General features: G+C 39.6%; 2 protein-coding genes across 4 annotated transcripts; one reads left to right on the top strand and one right to left on the bottom strand.

Moving 5' to 3' along the window:
- Positions 1–2236: 2236 nt before the first annotated feature.
- Positions 2237–9352, bottom strand: pnpla2 (patatin like phospholipase domain containing 2). The gene is made up of 9 exons (XM_022756294.1): positions 8803–9352; positions 8273–8505; positions 7488–7553; positions 6403–6612; positions 6206–6266; positions 5585–5800; positions 4822–4954; positions 4404–4526; positions 2237–3666 (listed from the first exon to the last, which is right to left on the bottom strand). Exons 1-9 carry the CDS (start codon positions 8987–8989, stop codon positions 3348–3350), a joined length of 1548 nt encoding a protein of 515 aa, XP_022612015.1. The 5' UTR covers positions 8990–9352; the 3' UTR covers positions 2237–3347.
- Positions 9353–12091: 2739 nt separating this feature from the next.
- pidd1 (p53-induced death domain protein 1) lies at positions 12092–19625 on the top strand. 3 transcript variants are annotated; one of them, XM_022755966.1, is made up of 15 exons: positions 12092–12926; positions 13120–13533; positions 13662–13814; positions 13945–13996; positions 14089–14290; positions 14848–14997; positions 15106–15279; positions 15370–15517; positions 15592–15727; positions 15814–15964; positions 16128–16251; positions 16404–16519; positions 17218–17325; positions 17737–17816; positions 18554–19625. In XM_022755966.1, exons 1-15 carry the CDS (start codon positions 12323–12325, stop codon positions 18786–18788), a joined length of 2847 nt encoding a protein of 948 aa, XP_022611687.1. In that variant the 5' UTR covers positions 12092–12322; the 3' UTR covers positions 18789–19625. The 3 variants fall into 3 exon arrangements, with proteins under 3 accessions (XP_022611687.1, XP_022611686.1, XP_022611688.1); XM_022755965.1 differs by having other exon boundaries at positions 17620–17816; XM_022755967.1 differs by lacking the exon at positions 17737–17816 and having other exon boundaries at positions 18554–18754.
- The last annotated feature ends 69 nt before the right edge of the window (positions 19626–19694 follow it).

Genomic DNA, 19694 nt, shown 5'->3' with positions numbered 1-19694 from the left:
TTGGATTGAGCCTCCCCCGGGCTGCGCCCCCTGGTGGAGACAGAATGGAGACGAAGCCATGAATTTCTGGGCGAACTTCTGACTGAGTGGCAGTCCTTCGCTGCCTTCAGGTACTCCTCGGAAATGTGCGTTTTTTCTTTTCTTTTCTTTTCTTTTCTTTTCTTTTCTTTTCTTTTCTTTTCTTTTCTTTTCTTTTCTTAAAAGCAGCCAAAAGTACATATTACAAATGTTACTCAGAAATTTGCCTGCTAGCAATACAAGACAATGACAAATTTTAAAAACAAAACAAAAATAAAAAAACACATAAATGAATGAGCCCAAAAAAATTACACGAAGAACCCTTTTGACTGATTAATCATCAACAAATTGGTTCGTTTTTCAATAGGCACATATGGTACAAATAATTTTAATACATTTCATTTTTTTGTGACATGAGCACCTGTGCCCATTCAAATATTATAATAATATTCAAATATTTCTACTCATAATTTATTTTATATTTTATATTATATATTTTTATTTTCAAAGCAGCCAAAAATAGATAAATCACTTATAGACTAGGCTACAAGCAATAACGTATGGATAACAATGTTGAATAACATTTGTAGTTGAATAAATAAAAATAAAAACAAACATAATAAAACAATTAGCCTATAGAAATAGTGCAGAATAATTGATTAATGATTTTACAAATAAATACTTTATGATACATTAATATATTTTATTTTTTGTGACATGAGCACATGTAACTAGGACCTAAATTCCAAATGTTTAAAACAAAATGTTTTTGTTAAATCTTTTGTGGTTTTTATTTATTTATTTATTTTGTGTTCATATGATGTGTTCATGTGCTTTATGTTTTTATTTTGCGTTTTGTTTTCCACTGCTGCACAACCACTTTTGGTTGATTGATTACTTTGAAGACACCATCTAGTCCGCATGCACACACGCAATTACCAGTAAAGTGACATGTTATTATTTATGATCGTGTGCAAATTTTCCATTGAAGCCAATTCATGAAAAACTTATAGTGGGCCTGGGTGAAAATGAGAATCAAGCACTTTATTAGGAGCATCACAAAAATGGTGACTAATGGTGATTATGAATAAATATCTATTAACTCAAAGACCAACATAACATCAAAATGCATAAAATTAAGTCTGCATGCGCTCCACACTACAACTTTAGAGGTAGACTATTAAATATAAATATAAAATGGTATTTAGTAGGCTAATGGAAATTCAGTTTCCAGGTCCCATTTTTCCCGACATCACTTGAAGGCATTGTCACGTTTCATGTCGTACTCTAAAATCTCTGTGCCTGAAAAATCCACTTCAAAAAATATTTTGTCTTTGAAGGTAATTTGTTAGGTTCCAGGATTCCCTGTTTTTACCAAGCACAGCCGGTTAAACAGCTTTCGCAACAGACCACAACTGTGACCGTGTGTGATGAGTTCTGTTGTAATATGACTGCACTGACAAAGAGTGTGGCGGAATGCGCCTCTATTGTTGACAGTGCGTTATGACAAGTGTCTCGTCTCTAATAAATCTCTTAAGTCATTATTGCACAATTTTATTAACTTTTATTTATTAAGTAAATAGATTTGTATGTTTGACAAGCAGTTGACATATGACATAATGCACTGCTGTGAAAGAAAGTAGTTAGGACTATATGAGACTTAAAACTTAAAGCTTGGCTATATTATGAAAAACTATGAATTATTATTAAGGCTGTGAATTCAATATAGCAAGTGTTGAAATCTTTCTACATTGTAAGTGATTAGATGGTTACAGGTATGAAACTATATGAATCTTCCCAACATCTATTACTATGATAATTACATAAGTTGAGTTTTATCATCACAGCTCCTAATTACTTTGACAGAGGATTTTATGAATACACACTATCTAGTGTGTAATCTCTTATCCCTTTAGCTGCTGTCAAACTGTATCTTGTAGTACATAAAAGAAATGCATTATTTCTGTTTTATACTCACAATTCAGGAACCAGCAGTGGACATTTGTTATTTTGCTGGGATCATCTGGACGCCTCCCAAATACACCTTCAGGTCCACGATCCACTGTTTGACTTCTGTTAAGCATGTGTACTGTTCCCTGTCCTGTGTGCGCTTTTCATCGTAAGTCACAGTTTTTCTGGGTAATGTGAGGATTATTGCTGTTTAACTGATCTCTGAGAATTCATAGCGATGAGAAAACACTCATAAGCTGCATTTAATGTTAAACAATACCAGTTTATTTAATAATCACATAAATATTTTTCCCTGCAACATTCTGACAATATGTTAAATTCACTTGGCAATTGTTTCTTTGAAGTTAAAGGCACAGGTTGGGGCTTGATCATACAGTTAGAAGTTCTTGTAGTACACAGTACAAGATAAATATTTAAACAGGTAGGTCATTACCTAAGAACTTAATCTGATGTCGTACAGCGGCATCAAATGAGAAAGTGCAATTCAGATCAAACTGGTTCTTTGATTAATCACAAATAACATAAAAATCATTGTTCAGAAGATTTTAAAGCAGAAATACAATAATATATAGATTTCAATTTAAACCTAAAAGAGTTGTAACTTACATGCAAATGATAGAAACAAGTTTCTATCACTGGGAAAACAGAGCAAAGCAGTTTTATATTTCTCATATAAATAACTGTAAAGACATAAGACAATGACATTCAAAGAAAACCTTAAAACATAAAGACAGTGTATTTTTTTCAAAATAATGCATTGACATTTGCATATAATAAATGGAGTAACTACCTGTAGGAAACAGATCCCCCCTCCTTCAGTCCTTCACTGTCTGTGTGGCAGAAGTGACTTAAGAGTTTCATGCACACAGCAGAACCACTCTGTTTAACTACTGGTCTGACTGCATTCCACTTAAAACAAGAACACTCTCCTATTTTAACCATGCTACTTCAAGTGCGCATTTTTGTTTGTAACATCCTATAACTCAAGTTTGTACATGACTGTTTAGGTGCATGTGCTAAGTTTAAATGCACTTCTGTAGGCCTGCAGACATACTGTGTCTAAAGGCTTGCCTGATTAGACTGTAGATAAAAGACATATTTCAATGTGATGCATTAGTCAAAAGATACTGAATACACAGTAAGTGTAAATATGGTAGATTACTACCATTTCCACCCACTGTACAAAAGGGTTGATTATATTACAAATACCTTCTTGGTATCTTAAGAGTATCTAAACATCAGGGTGTAAACAGATATTAAAATCTGATTTAAATTAGTTTGAAATGTTCCTGAATCTAGAATAAGTATGTCTTAATCTCAGAGCTGCAGCACCTGCAGCAGAAACCTGTCAAAAGCTCTTAGGAGCTGCTGATGTCGCTGCCGGAGTCGGCAGCAGGTGGAATATTAAGACAACCTGTGTGCATTGTGAGGCCCTCTGTGGAGAGGATGGATGAGGAGCTCTTATTTGGTGGCATCTGTCCAGTTTCGAAGGAGCCTTGCAGGTCCATGTTGATACACAGCACTCCAGACAGCAGCTGTCTCTTGTATTCGTCGAGACGCATGAAGACATCCTGGACTGAAGAACTTCGCTCATTCACCCAGGTGGGAAACAGGTTGGTGGAGCTGAGTTGGTATGGGAGGGACTGGTAGTGGTGTAGCTCCAGCTGGTAGGAAAACCTAGAGTATGCAGAGGTGTGTATGAGGAAACATCTGTTACAGTTTCACTTATTGTTATTAGAGGCTGTAACTGATATTTTTACAATGATAATATAATAAATGAGTGCAAAAACAATTTGAATGGGGCCACTTGTATTGATGAACCTACGTTTAAGCTCATTGTTTAGTTGTCAGACTGCAACTTTACTGTTTACTGGTTCACTCTCACTGCTGTCAATGTTGTTTTGGGGCACAGTAGGCAGCTGTTTCAGTGAAAAAGCTTAAAACCCCCACTGTACACTATTACTGCTCAGCCTCAAACAGCAGAAAGACGTAATTAGCAACTAGCTGGTGAACAGTGGACCACAAACTGAGCTAAAGCAGAGTGAATATTGAACTTACATTCCAGAAACATGACTCCACATACATGCTAATGTTGCTCCATGTCTCATGGATGTGTAAATAAGCAAATGTTTACTCATGAATTTGATTTGTTTACTTAAAAGATTATATCAATGTTGTGTTCACAATTTGTTTCTGCTGCCCCTAAGTGGCCAAAAATGATCGAGTATCATAGATTTAACTCGAAACCTAGCCACGTTCACATACTGTAGCTATTGGCTAGAACCAGTCATGGAACATACAGACCTGTCATGTATTTTGGCATGACTGGGTGTTAAATGTTGCCTTAAAAAGTCATGTATAACTACAGTCTTTGTGACAATACAGCATAAATGTGTAATTGTAGAGTCACCTACCTGGCAGATACATGCTGGGAAATGCTTTTGGAGGCCTGGCGAAGAACGTGCTGCACAAGTTTTAATATCTGCTCCCGAATCCATCCCACATCTTCCTGCACATCTGGCAACCACTCCAGAAGTCTACACATAGGACATGCAGCTGTTAGTCAGTATACACATATTTGAATGTCTTTATGACAACGACAACAACAACAACAACAACAACAACAACAACAACAACAACAACAGGTACAGGATAGCCAGTTCCACTAATCTATAAAAACATTCTTTAAAAAAATCTACTCAAATTAGTGCAATGATCTCTGCTGTACATATAACTACACATATAAAACCAGAGTAGACACAGTACTATTTTGAGTGCATGTCAAATATGTAAGGAGGGAATGGGACCACATGTAATTAAGTCCTACAGCACCTGAGAGTCAAGAACATAGCAGACTCCAGAGGGAGAGTGTAGGGAAGCATCATGGCCGAGGCCATCCTGACAGGAAGCAGGTTGCTTAGAGACTGCACCAGGCTCCTCCTCTCCATGCACGCCTCAACTAAAGCTGCAGAGGGAAGTAAAGAGGTGCTCACTGGTTACCATAACTAGTCGCAGATTTACCCAGCTTTATTCAAAATTCTTCAGGAACAAAACAGGAGACAGAGTACATTACAATATATCAAACAGACCCTTCTGAAAAGCACCTCACATTGTTTTGAATTTTAAATATATATATTTACAAGTAGCCACCGGTCTCTAGTTTGGTGTAAAAATCAACTTGGAAAAACTTGAGCTAGTCTGGAAAGATTTGTCCTCATCCAATTTGAAGTTAGTACAATGTGAAGTTAAAATTAACTGATAAATAATGAAATCTTCACTTAATTCAACTCTTCAACTGTACTGAAACTGTAACATTGTCTTGGTATTATTAAGCCAGTACAAACTCCAAATCAATCTACTGTGTCAACTGTATTATGTCATAAACATGTCGTGTGTAAAAGGAGATATGATGATCACTGATTACACCTGTACATCTGTTAATTTTTACATGGATATGAATAGAAACCTTAAAACACTTTTAAAACAATAAACCACTACTGCACACTGTGGATTGTCAGCTATAAAGTAAATTAGATGTAATTTATAGTACAAAGTCTATATACATTTTTTAAAAGAAGCTCTGTAGTGTTTTTACCTTTGTGCAGGGTAGGCGGAAGGTGTTCGATGATATGCTCCTCTACTGAGGAATGAATCACCACTGCTCTCTCTTCTTTCTGTGGGTTCTCTTCCTCTTCATCACTTTTATCATCATCCTCCTCCTCCTCTTCATCATCATCATTGTAATCCTCCTTTTCTTCTCCATTAGCTAGCAGGGGTCTGTCTCTGAGAGGTCCATTGAAATTAAGCAATCCTGAAAAGAAAAGCAGATATGAAAGTGTTTTTTTAATCTGTGATCAGTGTCGAGGTTATTTCTTAATTAGTCTACAAGTTAATAATAATCAACATATGTTAGTTTATTTTGCAATCCCATGCAGATGAAAATGCTGAAAAAATAAATGAATGAATAAATGCAAGCAAAACAACATGAGAAGCCATAGGGAGCAACACAAGCCGAATCACAAGGAAAAGCAATCTACTGATTTGGTGACATGCGGTCACAGGAAGCACAAGCTCTGATAGCATATCAGTGTGAATGCACTAATACCTTCTGGCCAATGGACAAAAGATCAATTAGGCTTGTTAGTACAGACCCCGGTTTTTTATTAAAAAAGAGCTTTGAAGAAAGTTAGAATAAACACAAATCGCAGATTCTTACCATTCCTCTTTAAAAAGTGCAAAGCATCTTTGTATCCCTGTTTACACATGGCCTTCATAATCTGTACTCAAAACAAACATACATTCATCTCTCATGAGTCAAAGAAGAGTTCACTCCAGTTCAACTGAGCAAATCAATTGTATCTGTAGATGTATGTGTGTGTGCATATTGATCAGGAATGTTATCAGATGTCCTACCATTGGGTCTGGAGGGAAAAGAGCTCTGGAGACTCTGTAGAGGTTGGTGAGAGTGAACTGGATGCTTGTGTTGGTGAATCGCAGCTCATGTATGTTGGTCGAGGTGTCTCGGGGGCAGATGTCGCTCTCCCCAGAGAACGGGGACACAGTGATGGTGTTTTTCAGCTCATACTGAGGCAGGTTGTCTGAGATTCCTCCGTCGACATATCGCTGAACAATAAAAGATAAATGTTAGTATTGGAGAAAACAGATGCAGATCATTAATTGTACAACATCTACAAAATATTTACTGTGAATCCTTTGAAGTAATAAGAGCATATTTGGCCAGAGAACAGTCATCACCATGTATGATTATAATGACATCATATCCTGCATATCGATTAATGTTTGTTTTTATTGAAGCTTCTGAACTGTTCAACCCAGTGCTGGCAGGCACACACACGAGTGTGTCAACAGATAAGATCAGAGTGACATCAGTTTTTTGAATGTGAGTCACTGAGGGGAGGAAAGGACAGAACAACCCTAAAGCCTGGGCCAACTCGGTAACATCTGGTTCTGCCACTCTCAAATTTTGTTCACAAGCCCTGCATACACACAAGCATATGTAAACTCTTAAAACCCATCACAAAGGCCACAAAGGGAGGGTTGGGAACGCTGGTATTGCTCAATGATATTATAACCTCTGTGCTAGAAACATGTCCAGAAAAAAATTACAAGTTCTACTTTCCCCTTTAGTGTGAGATCTCAGACAAACACTAACTCCTGGGGAATTTTATAATCATTGTTTCCACACACGTGCCATTCAGAACAAACACATTCTTGAGGAAGGGAGGGCTCTGAAGTGGGTACTTACAGGCCAAAAACGTGCCAGAAGTAACAACAACTAAACCCAATGAGAGAAAATATAGTACATGATTGAAGCAAAGCAGGAGGGAAAAGTGGCCATTACACCTCTCCAACAGTACTACCTACTGTATGTTTAGTTCTTAATTCAAAATGATAACTTATCTCCATTAGCCCCAAAACAGGATATTGGCAACAGAAGGAAAAGTAGAGAAATGCTGAATAATATTAAATCTACTCACCACTCCTTGCAGTGTCGGAGGAATAAGGCCACAATACACTGGGATGTAGGCACTGCAGACACATGCCTAATTCATAAAAAAATATATAAGAAACACAACTGGACTAAGTAATCTAAAAAGAAATACAGCTGTTGTTGTTGTTCTGACACATTTAGACAAGACTGAACAGAAACAGACAAAAAGGTTGAATAAAACTAAAAGAATTACACTGTAAACATTATGGTTGAATGTTACAGTATAATGATGTTTTATGAATACTGTGATACCATTATTCAGCATACTGCATTGTCGTAGTGATCATGATATAGCTTGATTTTTGTATTTTTCTGGTCTTAAAGGATACATTACAGTTAAATTAAATTTATTTCTTCTATTAACATAGCTCTATGAACTCAACTATGGGCGGCAGCTAACAATTGTCTTCATTTGTAATTAATTTTAGGATTATTTTTTTTCATGTAAGTGATTCATTGCATGATCTAAAAATGTCTAAAAAAGTGAAAAAGGCCTGTCACAATTTTCCACAGAGAAAAGCAATAAATCCTCACATTTGAGGCATTTGTGTGGCATTTTGCATAATAATTGACTGCACCATCCTCATTACTAATTGTCTTTAAGTGCTCTTGTATGTAAATGGCATCTGAAAGCACCCATGGGCATCCCCAAAATACTGTCATAATATCAGTATTTAAGTATTAAATCAAGTCTTTCATGATACCTGACATCATTAATATCAACCCACTCTTCTGCTAAGTATTGGGGAAAATATACTACACAGTGCACACCTGCACCAGCTCCTCCTTGTCGTTGAAGTGAGATACCAGGACATTTTCTCCATCTGTCACTCGGGTGAGAGAAATTCCTAACCGTCCGTTCGCCCGATGGTGGCAATCAGCTGGCAAAGTGCGCAGCAGCATGTGACGCACAATCTTCACCAGATTAAAAGAAGGATGCATGGGTCCCAGGAATCGCTTTCTAGCCTCTTTGGCAACGTCGATGATACTTGCACCAGCCTCTCCTGTGAAAACATTAAATAAAGGTATATGGGAACTGTTGAGAACTCAATGAGACCTCATAAATGTGCACGAGTTAACAAATACTCGATTAGATAAAGATAAGCTAGAGTTTCATTCATCCAAAAGGACGCATTTGGGAACGAAAAGGTTCGATACTTTAAGTGCATTTTGCTGTTTATCCAGTTTGTTTACAGTGTACATCCAAAAAGATACACTTTAACATAAGCAGTTTACACCAGAAGCAATCCTCTGAATCCTCCCCACACTAATACTTCAAATACGAAACAAAATGCACATACCGAGACATACTCCACTGACCAGGGCAGTGGCAGTGAGGGCCCCAGCTGATGCCCCGTATATGTGCCTGGCATTTTGGACCAAAAAAGGGGCCTGCTCCAGCAGACAGCTGGCCACACCGACGTGATAGATGCCGAGGAATCCACAACCCGCAAACGAGATGTTCCACGGCGAGTCTAACGGGAACATACCGGTGACCGTCCGGAGCTGTGTCAAGTGGGGCTAAGGTCGTTGGCTAACAATAAGGCAAAGTTCACTCACAAATATTAACGACTACAGAAGGACAAAGAGTCTAATTTTAGGACTGAATACTGTTCACCTTTTGATATTGATGTCTCTTCACATGCTGTCTTTTTCCTGCTAGCTGTTTTTAGCTCTCTAGCTAACGGTAGAAGTCACTTCTTTCGTTGCAGGTGAGTCGCTAAGTTGACATTGTTTGAAAATACAAATAATCTCTTGTACTGAAGCTAAACCCCGTTGGTAAATGTTCTATTAAAGCAGTCCTTAGCTGGTTATATAGCGATATGGTGAACCACGGGGAGTTGTTGTTACTTTTACACACTTGCTTGGTGTGTGTTGGGAGGTGGGCGCACAGTAAACCGGTTTACCCAATCACAATCGACAGCGCTGATCATACTGACCAATCACAATTGGAACAGTTGATGAAATGACCAATCACAATTCGCACCGCTGAAACACACGTGAAGTCTGTGAACGGACATTCGCCTCACTTTGACTGCTGTCAAATGTTCCCCACAGGCTATATTGGGACTTTCTTTCGTAATAGGTGTTATCATTAGGAAGAACTCTATATTGATTTCCTAGTATGTAGACTAATATTGGATAGATAAACCTATTGTTTGCAGATCGATTAAAGGAAAACTGCAATTGTGCTCACTAATAGTTATCTTTTTTTGTTTATTTGTTGTAGTAGTCATTTTAAAATTGACAAACACTTTCAGTGTTTTTCAAGAAATGGCCTGCATATCTTTTTAGGTTTGAGAAACTTTATTCAATGAGGCGAAATAGAACCAGTCCTAATAATAAAGATGAACAAATCTGGCTTGTTTGCAATGTCCTGGTTACAAAATAGTAAATGGTAGTAGGCTTTCACAAGACAGAATAATGACATTACAAATCTCTTGCATCTGAAACACGTTCAACAATAACACTGAAATGTTTTTCTGGAACATTTCCTTGAATAAACTATTCACAGAACTAGACTGCAAATAGTCACTTTTTGTGGGCATTGATCCAGGTTATGTTTAGGACATGATTCCTAAGAGAGCATATTCCTATTGTGTAAGTAACACCAGCTAGGGTTCATGGTAAGAAGTATCCCTTCTTCCCCCAGTTCCCCCACGGGCCCAAAAGTCTCAGGTTCACTGAGTTCACCTTTTGTTTTGATAAAATGCATCGATCCTATAGGAATTTGCACCTTCAAAGTACAATGAAACTAAAGGTCGTGCATTATTATCTAAACTTTTAGCCCTATCTTTTAGAGGGGCCCTGTGTCAAAATCTACTTTTAAGACCTGAAATATCTTTATTTATACTGTGCTCATGTGGTATTAACGTTAATATTACCTAATAAAGTTCCACAGAAAAGAAAACCTGTCTGGTAAAATAATGAAGCTGCCATGCCTGCTATGCTATGCATGTTTGCATGCTTTGTACTTGAGAACATGGAGGCAGTTGGGCAGGCTATATATGGTGCAGAGGGGATGTTGGATGAGGGAAAAATGTTGAGATTAAGTAGGTTTGTTAAGCGCTTGTATTGTGTTCATTTACAAGGACTCACTTGGATTCACAACAGAGATGTCATTCTGGCTGAGCTACAAAAGACGTGACTTGGAAGGTGAAATGTGCCTGACCAGGAGATGACTGCCACACTGGGAGGCTGGGAGGATTTCTGAGGAGCATTTTGTTATTGTGCCCAAATATCTCACTGTACCACTGTTGGCCTTTGGAACAATATCTGAACTGAACAAATTCTTTTCACTATGATTAAATGGTTTCCACAACAGAGATGAACTTTTGACATGTTTTTTAAAATGCAATGCAGTTTTTAATGATCAGCTATGAATGGAACACAGTGAATGGTACTGAGATCTTTAACTTCATTACAAGTAAAAGCCCTGAATTCATAATTTTACCAAAGTAAAAATGCAGGTGTAGTAACAGCAGAGACATATATATATATATATATATATATATAAAGAGTACAACACTAGGCACCAGAATGGCCCTTGTCAGAAGATTACATAATATTAGAATCATTATATTACAACCTTGCATACTGTTGGGTTGTTATTTATATAAAAATGATTCCATTATATGATCATATGCTTTGTGTGTGGTAAAATCTTAATCTGAAAAGATATGACACTGAAATCATTTATATACTTTTGCTGTGTTTTATTATAATCAGTTAATAAACTGAGAAAAAAAATAAACTGAGTTAAAAAAAAAAAAAGTTGTAATTTAAATGATTAAATTTCAATTATGCACTATAAAACTCAGAGAAAAACAATTATGTCCTTTTCCTGTCTTTAAATGGTGAATTTCAAAACTGATTTTCAAAATTTATTTTAAAAGGATCTAAACTTTTTTTTATTCGATTTGTTTGATGTGTCTGGCTGTCATATTAGTAAAAATGAAAAAAAAATTTAATGAATGAATAAATAAGATTTTTTGGGTAAAATGAAATACCTTTTTCTAAAATTCAACACTTAGGTTAAGCAATGATCCAACAATAACAAGTAGCCTACAACTATAACTACTTCTCTTGGTGGTTTCCGCAGTAGACATTTGAATTTTATGTCATTAGAAATGTTTACAGTGGGAGCCATGGGCAAACGGCGCCACCAAATGTCCGAGCAGGGAATGACAGCGAGGCTACACGTTGAGCACATCTGTCCCGCCCTGAATTGAAACTTTGGCGGTGCTAGCATGGAGGCGCTCGGTTTTAGGCATAACAATAAGCGGACGGGCGGGGCTTCTTATTTTTAAACCGATACTCATAGATACACTCCGCCCGTCGCTACGCAGAGGACGCTGTGAAGAAAATCGAACGACTGACTATGATGCAAAGGCTTTCCTTCAAAAACATTCGAGTTCAAGGAAGTAAACGGAGTGGAGAAATAGGTTAACCCCAAGACCAATGTTACACATTATTTCGTAAATAACACTGTATTAGCTTGTAAGCAGCAGTAGTTAAATGTCTAACGTAGCCACAGAGGTCAGTAGATATGTAATTCTTAGCTGACGTTCATAGCTTAACACAGCGTAACATAGCTGTGGTTAGCTAATAGCTACTACTACCTTCACATAGCAAACATGTCTAGTAAAATATAACTTTTCATGGCAGTCATTTAGCGCTGGCTGGCAGTAATGGCAATGAACATATCCGGTCCTGTCATGAGTAACGTTACAGACACAGGTAGAAAGAAAATCTCCCGGACAATATTGGACTAGCAGGTGACTGTTAGCCAGCTGTGTAGTGTCATAAACAGTGGCTTCAATGGAGAGGTGCAGCGAGGAAGATGGAGCTCATGATGAAGTGAATGGAGACCAGGCAGCCGGTTGGATTGTGAGGACAGACAGGTTGGAGGATGGAGAAGAGGTGGAAACGACAGCATCCCAAGGTGGATTACCTTTTATGGACATTACTGGACCTACGATACCAAGTGGTGTGATGTCTGAGGGCCAAGCAGGAATCTTGGAGCCAGAGAGGGATGAGAGCATAGCTGCTCCCTCTGTGTCTCCCTCCAGCATCATGGACACCTGCAGTCCTTCCATGTCAAGCATCTCCTCCTCCTTGTATTCATCCAGCCATCATCATACCAATTTTTCTTCCCCATCCTCATCTTCCTCTTCCTCTGTCCTGTCTCTGACTCCACCCTTGCCTCCCTCTGTGGAGCTCTCAGCTGTGTTGACTGATACAAGGCTGACCCTGGATGTGTACCAGGGAGGAGCCTCTGCACTGCCACTGCTATGGGCGTCCATCCCTGGGCAGCTGAAGGGCCTCCAGTACCTGAGACTGGGCTCTGAAGATAAACCAGGGCTAGACGATGCACTGGATGTCGTACCCCATCTGACAGAGCTGCGCTCACTGGCTATTCGGGGTATTTTTCTGATGAATTTAATGTGGTATCAGTTGCATGTTGGCATAGATGATTAAATGGCTTACTTTCACATACTTAAGTGGATACAGTAAATACTATGTTAATGTATTATGATCTGTTATGTCCTTCTCTCTTTTCTCCTTGCTTTGCTCCAATATTTCTGTTTCTGACCAACTTTTCTTTCTAATTAAAGGATACTGTTTTTATGACTCGCAAGGTGATCCGCTGCCCGGCCTCCTCACCACTTTGCCCACAACTCTTTCCACCCTGTCTCATCTGGTGCACTTGGATCTCTCCTTTAACCAGCTCTCCTCTCTGCCCTCCTGCATGTTCAGCATCCCTGCGCTGACTTCCTTGCTTCTCTGTCACAATTGCCTCTCAGCTTTGCCTCCTGATTTAGGCCAGCTGTCCTCCCTTACCTACCTCTCCCTCCTGGGGAATGAGCTTGTCTCTCTTCCCCCGAGTCTGGGTCAGCTGAAAGCACTACAGACACTGGATGTTTCACATAATCTCCTCCAGCATCTGCCTGATGAAATTGGTTCTCTGGAGGACCTTGTTAAGCTGGAATTGTCCCACAACAAGCTGAAACGGCTACCAGAGACCATGGGTAAGGGTGTATGGGTGAGTGGGTGTGTTGAGGAAAGTCCATTACAGCAATATACTGTAGTTGTCATTTTGTGAAAATCATAAATGTCGCAATAAAAAATGTGGAAACCTCTCTGCCTTGTTGCCCAGGCTCTCTCCTTTCGCTCAGGGAGCTTGTCATCTACAGCAATGACCTCCGTCTGATCCCCCATTGTCTGAACAAACTGCCTCTGCTGAAAATAGATGTGCGTGACAATCCTTTGGGGCAACCCCCGACCCCTCCTCCTCTCCCTCCTACACCTGGTGAGCAGAGAAGAAAAAAAAGGGCTTCAAATTGATTTAGTGCTCAAATCATTTTGACTGTGTTTCATCAGATAGTATTTACATGCTGTCAGTACATATAGTCTCAGTAACATTACTGTTTTCTTACCAGATCTAGCTGAACCAAAAATTCCAGAGTTGCACCTTGGATTTAAGCAACACAGGTACAGTGTCAGTCTCAGCATGCAGATATCTTCTCATCCTCTTTAATAATATTGGCAGTTAAGGGGATTCTGATACTTCTTTTGTTCCTTAGTTTCTGTGTTTCGTCTGCTGGGTGTCATGTGTTTCTCCCAGGGGGGGCTGAGCTGCTTTTCCCCCCGGGGTGCCTGGTGAAAACCACAAGGCTGGAGTGGTGTGAGAAAAGGCCAGAAAGGAAGTGGGTTTGGTTGGAGGAACATGACATCCTACTGAGTCGTCCTCTGGAACTTCGTCCCCATGGAATTACATTTCTTAAGGTAAATAAACTTAATTTATTCACATCTGTATCCACATAACTTCTCCAAAATCACGATTGTGAAGGCTGTCCTGAACAGATACAGCAACATGAACATTTTATAGCTGGAATGCACTGAGCTAAGTTTGATCATTTGATCACAATCCTGTTACTTCAACTTTGGGTGTCTGGCAATACAAGAATCGACCCAATACCAGAGCTTTCTTTTTCTAAATTTAAAAACTATGTACCTTGCTGGAACTCCTTGGAATCATTTTTATGTAAGGTAACATGAGGCCATAGATTGTTGTGGCTCTAAAAACTGACTTGTTAGCCTGCACTGACTGAATGACTGTGGTTATTTATAATGACACTCACAAAGAAACTGTATTTAAAGCAGATCAGTCATCTCATTGCTATTTGATCTGCTGAATAAGGTCAGTATCTACGCAGATATTGATTCTGCCTATTGGACTGATATATCTCTATTTCATGAGTCATATGTTATTTTTCCTCCCTCTTCTGTTCTCTTCTGCACTTTCATGATGTAAATCTACTTCAACTTTAAAATCCTTGCAGCCTGTGGAAGTATGTGTGCCATATCATCGAGCTAAAAGAAGGGAGGTGGTCGTGCGGAGGTTTGACGGACATTCATGGAGCACTCTGCCCACTGATCTAAGGAGGGGAAGCGACAACCATAGCAGTCACCCCGGAGGACGTCCAGCCAGGGTAAAGCACAATCTTCCCAATTCACAAGAATATTATAATATCAACATGTCTTTTTCTTGGTTGTGCGAATTGTAACATTATTGTTAAAATTACCTGTTGTACCTGTAGCTGGCGTGCTGCTCAGTGCGCCAGTTCTCCTGGTTTATGGCAGTGTCCTGTCCAGTGAAGGACAGTTGCTCTGTTACACCAGCTGGAGCCCTGCTGGTGTCCAGCTCTGACCCCGGAATCAAGCTCCACTTCCCACCAGACTCTACCGTACAGACCCGCACCATAACTTTACAGGTAGGCACTGCAAGTGGAAAATCACCACATCAGTCTGTCGGTGTGGCTATTAATGGTCTTCACGGCTTTACGTTTCCTCTATTTCTGTAGGTGTTGCAGGTGTCGGTGTCAGAGGTACAAACACTATGTGGGGATCCTCAGGCCAGGGTCAGCCCTCTCCTTTGCCTCTCCCAGACTCCTAACGTACATTTCCTGCAGCCTGTCAAAGTTCAGATCCCACTGCCACCTGGAGTCACAGGTACAGTATGTCATTTTTTACATGTTTAGAACAGGATGTATCAGCATGTATTAAAATGTGTGGTGCTTCTGCAGGCCATACAGTTGATACGACCTGTTTGCATCTGCTCCATGGAGACCCCACTGCCCAAACCTGGACTGATATCACATCACAAGTGTCTCTCTACGTCACTCATTTGTATGCCATTTTCTACATAACACATTTCTCCTGGTAAGTGCCTGTAAGATATTCTCATGATGTAGGCTTGATTTATATATTTACACTGTATCAATACAGCTTTTTGTCAACCATTGCAGGTACTGGCTGTGGTACACCACTCAGCGCTGTGTTAGTGGGGTGGTCAGAAAGGTCTATCAAAGACTAAAACAGTTTAAGGTCCAGTTCCTCGTCCTCCAGCGGAAGACTGATCCCTCACAAGTTTTGTTACAGTGTTTACCTGCTAACAAGGTTGTAATTCTCTCCGTGCAGTAACTGTGAAGTTTATCAGAAATACTTACACCAGGGCAGCCTGTGTCTCTGTTTGAGTCCAACTGATTTCACCATGGGTGTGAAAGCCAGCGTAATGTTTATGCATGAATGCCAAACAATGATTATGGTGCTTCCTGTCCAGGTGGAAGGCAGAGTGCAGTCTCTGTCAGAGCAGTATGATGGACCTCAGCCTTCAGACCTGTGTGACCTGCTGGAAGGAGAGCAGTTCTTTGCCGGCTTTGAGAGGGGCTTAGATATCAGTGCAGGTCTGAAGTCCTCTTTGAAACTCTATCTTAAATAAACATTTTTTCTTCTGTTCCCTTTCCTTCCAAGGTCTCATGATGTGCTGTTGTGTAATAATTGTCCTGAAACAGTTTTTGCATGAAGCCTTGAGATGATATGTTCCTGTTTTCTGCAGACAGACCAGACTGTGTGCACGGAAGACTTTGTTTTGAGTTTTACTCCAGCCTGAAGAATCTGAAGGAAGTGTACATCTGTCCAGCTCTGGGTCAGAGTGGGCCAGTGAGAGGACAAGTAAGACGGACATCATATTCAGCAGATGAGAGAGTGCAGTGGCTGGAAATGTATTCTGACATATTTTGTTTTTGAAAACGTATAATCACGTATAGTCACATTGTGTATCTTATAAATCCAGATTAAATAGTGGTAACTATGGTGCAAGGACTTCATGACTTGACCTACAGTAAAAGACTGTACACATCACCCATCCACATACAATACAGCATATTCTACACTATGTAACCAGAACAGGAGAAACTCTGCTCTCCGTAATGAAATACAAATCCAGTAATAAATACTGCTAAACCATCTTTAATGGTTGGTCACTCAGAAATGTGTTGATTCAACTTGTTGTGAGATGTTCTGGGGTGTTTTTGTATCGTGCTGTGTATGTAAAAGAGGTGCACACTTAAAACACCTTTCAACATAATGATACATCAAACTGCAAATTTCAGCCCTAAAATGTACTGTAGAAATGACTTAAAACATTAACGGCTAAATTATTGGTCCCAAATAAAACCATTGTAAGCAGAACTTTTTATGTAAGGTAGTAATTATTTGGTAGTATGTTTTTTTATTGCATTGTGTTAACATTTAATGGATTTTTCCATCTTTGTGGTTACTTAGTGTGAAGTGTTGTTATTTTGTCCAATCAGTTAGTTATGTATTGTTCGGACAACACACTGACAATATGCTTTGGACCTCTGTTCCAGGTATCTTTTTATAGAGGGGAGATTCCCAGCAATCTGCCAGAGGAAGTGGCACGAAAGAGGAAAGGACATGACAGCCAGTGGCTTGCAACTTTACCACTAAGACTTCCTGTCAGTGGAAATGACTTTTTTTCCTTCCTTATTTAATATTTTTGTGTTTCTGGACAGTATGTAAATTAGTATGAATATGTTGTGCATTTAAGATATTGGATTATATCTTTATGATTTCAGAATATGTGTATATTGTTAGAAATAAGAAAAAATATGTACAATGTTCCTCGCATCCGCATTATTATTTAGCATCTAAACTCGATGCAAAATAATGTTGTGCTTGTTAGCTGCTACCTATAAATAACATCAAAACCTGAGGGAACACTGCATATATTATCTCCCCTCTTGTGATAGGCTCTAAACTCGGACAACAGTTACATCATGGAGGAGCTCCAGCATCCTCCTCTGAACCTAGGTGACCCTGAGAGTGGCTATCTGACAGAAGCCAACCTGCTGTCCATCTCTCTTCAGATAGGACAGGACTGGCGTGTCATTGGCATCAATCTTGGCTTAAGCTACCAGGAGCTGGACCGCATCCAGTACAAGCACAGGTTGGAACAACATCCTGTTCAGTCAGAATTTCTTATTTGAACTCAACAATATTGGTAATTCGCAAGTTGTGATATTTTTTATTTTTACACACTATCATATACTTACTCTATACTTGTGATTTTGAGATCTAAATTCAATTCAGTTAAATGTTTATTTTGACGCAGAGACGCAATGGTCACCACAATGCCAAAATGTAATACTATGAATTCAGCCTGTCATATTTGGTTTCTTTGGAAACTTAGATAGCTTGACTATCTTGACTGCAGCAGAGGTTCAGATAAATATGTACATTCATATCTCTACACGAGTCTGCGATGTAGTCAGTGTGTGTTTGCACAGCCGAAGCCTCTCAGGGAACAAAATGGAGTGAGATGTTGTGTGACTGAAGGAAAGCCTGCAGTGGGAGAGAAATGGTAGAGAATTTTGATTGTTTTAATCTGCACTGTCAGCCATCACTAAGCCATCTGGGACACTGCAGGAGATTACACACAGATTGATGCTCATCTGCCCCCCCCCCCTTCTTTGTGCTCAGAAAACCTCTCATGACTCATCCTGAAGGTGGATGAAAAATGATACATTATGTAAAATTCTGTATATATGTGGTTAGGATGGTTTTGTGTGTAAGATTTTCATGTAGGAATGCATACATAATTTATCTTTCAGCCCCTTTGTAGGTCACTGCAACTGGAAACATATTATGTGAGATTTCTTGTGTATGTCTTCTTCTCCCCACCAGAGACAACCTGGGAGCCTTGGTGCTGGACGTGCTGTTCCACTGGGCCCGGGGACAGAGGAATGCAGGACCTGGAGCAGTGTCGAGGCTGGTAGCCGCTATGGTAGAGAGCGGCAGGAGAGACCTTGCAGATGAGATTGAGGACATAGTCAGTATAGGAAGGAGAAAGTACTCTGAGTCACTGAGGAGAGTGGGCCTGGAAGCAGAGAGCTCCTCCCTCGATGAAACACAGCAGTAGATGAGCCCTTGCTGGGTGCAGATGGCTGACTTACACTTGAGTAACATGTTTGTTTACAATCCCCCTCCATCGCCTCATCCTGCTGTCTAAACAACTGTCCTGGAGTACAAAAAAATCTCTCTCTTTTGCAATCACGATAGTCAGGTATAAGCTGGAAACACCTTTCACATAACCCAGAGATTAAAACAAGCAAACTGGATCAACTTTTTTTTTCACTTTCCACTTTTTCAAAACTATGTCAGTGTCATGAAACAGCACTGTGACAGCTCATTTGTGCCAGGAAAAGAAGAAAAATTATGAAAAGTTATGCTTTATAACAATACTAATATGCTAAGTCAAAATTATGAGATACCAAATCACAATTTTGACTTACCAACTTCATATATCATAATTACCAGCTCGTGGCTGGTGTTATCGCCTTCAGAGTCGGTGTGTGTGTCATCATGGCGAAATGTGGTCCTGGAGACACCTACTGTAGCCAGAACTACCACAGAGGCATTTTTAAGTATTCTTGTATTTTGATATGTCTGTGGACAAATTTTTGTCACCACGATAGCGTCACAACTGTGCAAGATCCAGTCATGAAACTTTTCAGGTGTGTAGTTGAGATCAAAATGAAGGCCGAGTTTGAAGATGGGTCTGGTCTGTCCCATGAGCGCTGAGTAATCATGTATCCTAACAATGTAGCAATGTCTGCTGAATACTCATGGGTTGGAACGTCAGTATGTTGACAGGGTTGCAACGGGTGTGATACCATCGCAAGATGGTCTCTAGTTTTGACTTAGTTAGATAGGTAGGGGCGGCACGGTGGTACGGTGGTGCAGTGGTTAGCGCTGTCGCCTCACAGCAAGAAGGTTCCGGGTTCGAGTCCCGGCTCGGACGCGGGGTCTTTCTGTGTGGAGTTTG

This window comes from Seriola dumerili, unplaced genomic scaffold (assembly GCF_002260705.1).
Source record: "Seriola dumerili isolate Sdu_G_001 unplaced genomic scaffold, Sdu_1.0 BDQW01000242.1, whole genome shotgun sequence".
NCBI classification, from domain to species: Eukaryota; Metazoa; Chordata; class Actinopteri; order Carangiformes; family Carangidae; genus Seriola; species Seriola dumerili.
This window is presented reverse-complemented; position numbering and strand designations above follow the sequence as displayed.

Coding starts and splice junctions, on each gene's coding strand:
- pnpla2 (XM_022756294.1), bottom strand. CDS start 8,989: ATGTTCCCGTTAGACTCGCCGTGGAACATCTCGTTTGCGGGTTGTGGA. Junction 6,613..7,487: donor CTCCGACACTGCAAGGAGTG/GTGAGTAGATTT, acceptor TTTATTGTTCAG/CGATATGTCGACGGAGGAAT. Junction 5,801..6,205: donor GCACTTTTTAAAGAGGAATG/GTAAGAATCTGC, acceptor TTTTCTTTTCAG/GATTGCTTAATTTCAATGGA.
- pidd1 (XM_022755965.1), top strand. CDS start 12,323: ATGGAGAGGTGCAGCGAGGAAGATGGAGCTCATGATGAAGTGAATGGA. Junction 15,728..15,813: donor TACATAACACATTTCTCCTG/GTAAGTGCCTGT, acceptor CAACCATTGCAG/GTACTGGCTGTGGTACACCA. Junction 17,326..17,619: donor CTTTACCACTAAGACTTCCT/GTCAGTGGAAAT, acceptor CTCTTGTGATAG/GCTCTAAACTCGGACAACAG.